The sequence below is a fragment of the Apis dorsata genome, unplaced genomic scaffold (genome assembly GCF_000469605.1).
Source record: "Apis dorsata unplaced genomic scaffold, Apis dorsata 1.3 scaffold_4, whole genome shotgun sequence".
Taxonomy (NCBI): Eukaryota; Metazoa; Arthropoda; class Insecta; order Hymenoptera; family Apidae; genus Apis; species Apis dorsata.
This window is the reverse complement of record NW_006263307.1, coordinates 450,428-454,171: the sequence shown is the minus strand read 5'-3', so window position 1 is coordinate 454,171 and position 3,744 is coordinate 450,428. Positions and strand designations below refer to the sequence as shown.

General features: G+C 24.6%; 1 protein-coding gene across 1 annotated transcript in view; it reads left to right on the top strand.

Annotated features, from left to right (window-relative positions):
- LOC102674236 (PDF receptor) overlaps positions 1-3,744 on the top strand; it is a gene marked incomplete at its 3' end in the record, with an annotated part of 30,862 nt that overhangs the window by 17,670 nt on the left and 9,448 nt on the right. Inside the window, exons 3-4 of the mRNA XM_006607278.2 lie at positions 1,302-2,128; positions 2,886-2,993. Of these exons, the coding sequence (XP_006607341.2) occupies positions 2,047-2,128; positions 2,886-2,993 (190 nt within the window). The remainder of the gene's footprint in view (positions 1-1,301; positions 2,129-2,885; positions 2,994-3,744) is intronic.

Here is a 3,744-nt window from a genome sequence, read left to right as displayed (position 1 = left end):
AATAAAAATTCATCTGGTATCGAATGTTGATATTTTTCTTTTTTTTTTTTTTTATCATTTGAAATTAGAGTGAGAAATAAAATTTATTAAAGAAGGAAGAGGAATTTTCAGTTGAAGATTAATAATGATGTTATTAAAAATTATATGTTAAAAATGATATTGAATTGAAATTCTGTATGAAAATTCATCTAGTATGGAATATGAATTTTTTTTTTGATAGTCAAAATTACGAGATAAAATTTATGCAAGAATAAATTTTTCGTATATCAACAAAAATGATGTCATGTAGTAAAAAATTATAATTTAAAAAAAATTAAATTACGCTGGAAATTCTAATTTTATTATTGTGAATTTGCTGAATCATATAGAAAATGGATGAGAAAGGTAGAAAATTTGTTAGGAATTAAAAATAAAAAAAAAACAAATATCGTTCAAGGATTATTGCCAATTTTCACTATTCCAGACAATTAATGTCAATTCTTTTGTAACCTGACATATTTGGCAGATAATCATCAGCAAATAATCTTATTTGAAACTTTTTTCACGTTTCATTGTAAAAAGTGGAAGTTTAAAGAGTTTAAAGAGAAAAAAAACATTGAACGATTGTTTGAAAATTCTTTTTCAAGCTTAATATTCAATTCCTTTTTATGATGACAAAAATTTCAAGTTTTTCATTTTAGTTAAATAATTTTATATTAATTAAAAAGAAAATTTATAAAGTTTCGGCTTTTAACATCATTTTCCTTCTCAAAAGTTGTTTTAATAAATAAAATGGAAATGAAATATTTAATTATTAATTTGTATGATTTATATATATTTATTATGTAAAAAAAAAAATAAAAATTTTTCGTTTTTAAACAATTCAATCCTATAATTTCTTTTTTTAAATTTTTTAAATTATTATTGAATATATATTATTAATTATATTATTAAAAATTATTATTAAATATTTCATAATTAATTAAATTCACATGTTGAAATTATTAAAGGTAAATTTCTTTTTTTTTTTTGCTTATTATATATAAATATTATATGTTGCTTTGAGAAGAAATCCTTTAGGATGAAAGACCATCATGCAATGTTATGATATTTCTAGATTTTATGAATATATACTATCTATCAGAAGCAATAAGATGAAATCTGCATTTCATTCAAAGTACTTCGTTATAGCATCGTATAGAATATACTTCATAATAAATTAAATTTACTATTGATATTTATTTTAATTTTAAAAATTCATTTCAAATTTTCTTTAAAAAAATATTTTTTCAATTAACAATTTTATAATTCTTCTTTTTCAGATGAACATCATAAATGAACCAACTATCTTATAATTCAGCCCAAGGCACAATTTTTATTCCCAATTTGAAATTCAGATATCATACAATTTATCTTAAAACAATCCTCTACTCTTCTCCATTATAACAAAACATTTTTGAAATTTTTCCAAGTTTTAAAAACAGATGAAAGAATGAATATATTTTTCTAATTGAAAAACAAAATTACAAATAGAAAAATATACATATTGAAATTTCTACAAGATGAATTCTAAATTCATTTAAAAATGATCAATATAAGATATTAGAAGCGATGAAAATGAATATCTTAATCGAATTTTGATTTATTATTTTGTACCCATTTTTCTTATCGCGATCGATTATAACATGGAAAGGGAGTAACGAGTGTAACAGTGACAATAAAATTATTCTGGCCTCTGATAAAGCGAGCACAAGTACAAAGAGGCAACTCGAAACAGTCCACCAGCACAGAAATTTCTTTCTTCTTTGTTCGAGCGTCTCTCCGCTCGAGATAAAGCATTCAACCAGCCAGAATTCAGCTTGTAGAGATAGAGGAAACAGAAACGGGGTTGGTTGCGGGGAAATCCCGGAATTGAAATTCGATTACGCCTGGCAAGGAGAAGAAATTGGTAGAATGAAGAAATGAAGAAAGAGGAGGGATACGCGTTGTTTACGTGTGATTTATCGAGCTTGTGATGAGTGAGGATGCAGAGGCAAAAGGAAGTAAAAATGGATAATTAAAAGAAATATGGATGTCGCTAATGCAATTAAAAATAATACGCCGGATTTCTGCAGCGCGAGATATAAGAATTTAATGCCTCTGGAAGGTGGTGAGTATATTCGAAATTTATTTTAATATTTCTTTTAGAATTAAAAATTTTTTTTTCATTTCTTTGAAAACTAGTGATTTATTTGAATTCGTTTTGATAGAAATATACAGGGAAATAGGAGAAGAACTAATTTGAAAGAAATTAATTCTGGAATAAAAAAAAATACGAATGGAATGAAATTATCTTGTGCAAATAAGATATTGAATATGTTGCAAAAGTCATATTAAAGAATTTCATCAATTAAAGAAAAGTAGAACAAGGACGTTAAAAAACTAAAACAAGTATCACAGAGGAAATTCCAGTAAAAAGGACACAAAGATCTTGGAGATTCGGTCTTAAAGAAACAGCTTTGGGAATTATCCCTGATAATATATTTTTTTATTTTTCAATCTTGAACATTTTTTATAAAAATACAAACTAATTATCAATATCGTAAAAATTTCGACAAGACAGAAGAATTCCAACAATTGTAAAAAAAATAATGTATATCATGTATACAATATTAATCAAAAAATGGGAAATTGAAAGAAGAAATTTCTATATAATACAGCAGGGACAAAAAAATAGCGAAACATAATCAATAAAAAATCAAATCTGCTTGCAGGAAATAGTATAATTTATTCCAGCCATCATGTGAAATTCAAAGACATTCATATACCGATATATCAAATTGTATAAAACGCCAACGCGTATATCACTCGTGTGGAACACAGTGTGACAGTAATACCTTATATGGATCTATCGTTTCTTTTTACAGAGTTGTGGTGCGAGCCAGTCTGGGACTCGTTACTCTGTTGGCCGCCGACCAAAGCTTCCACTACAGCCAAACAAAGATGTCCGTACGAAGATGGATTCGATACAACCAGTAAGTACAATATTATATTTAACGAATGTACATTTAAATTGCTCGTTAATGTTTCTGATGTATGTACACGCAAAAAGGAACAGATATAAAAATATTGGAAAACGATTGCAATTCAAATACGATTTGATGTTAATCCAAATTATTTCATCAGTTTAAATAATTGGGAAAATTGAGATTGTCGTTTGAAATTAATAATTTTATTTGATCCTGTATTTAGATGATTTATAGATATTTTATTTAGAATATTTAGATATTAAAAGAATAATATATATAGTACGTTTAGATTTATTAGATATGATATAAATTAATTCGTATGCACATATGAGAGTTATACGCGAATCTTTCAATATCGATTTATAGAATGTTATAAAAAGTTTTATACGAAAAATTTTTATGAATTCCGTTTTCGATTTATGTTTTCATGTTTTTTATAAAAAGCGCAAAAAAATATAACCAAATGGAAATTCTGAAATTATGAAAAGATAAGAAAAAAAAAGAAAATAAATAAATGTATTTATACATTTAACATAAAATGGCAAACAAATAAAGAAGAAAAGATTTTGATATTTGGAATAGTTTAATTTTTTCAGAAATAGATTTATTTAAGCCAAAAAAAATTAATTATATCGTATTTTTTTTTTATAAAAATACTGAATATATATATGTTAGAATTCTTATTTTTTTAAATAATATTAAAATAAAATTTTACGTATTGCTAATATCCTTGATTAAGTTTTTTTTCTATCGAGAT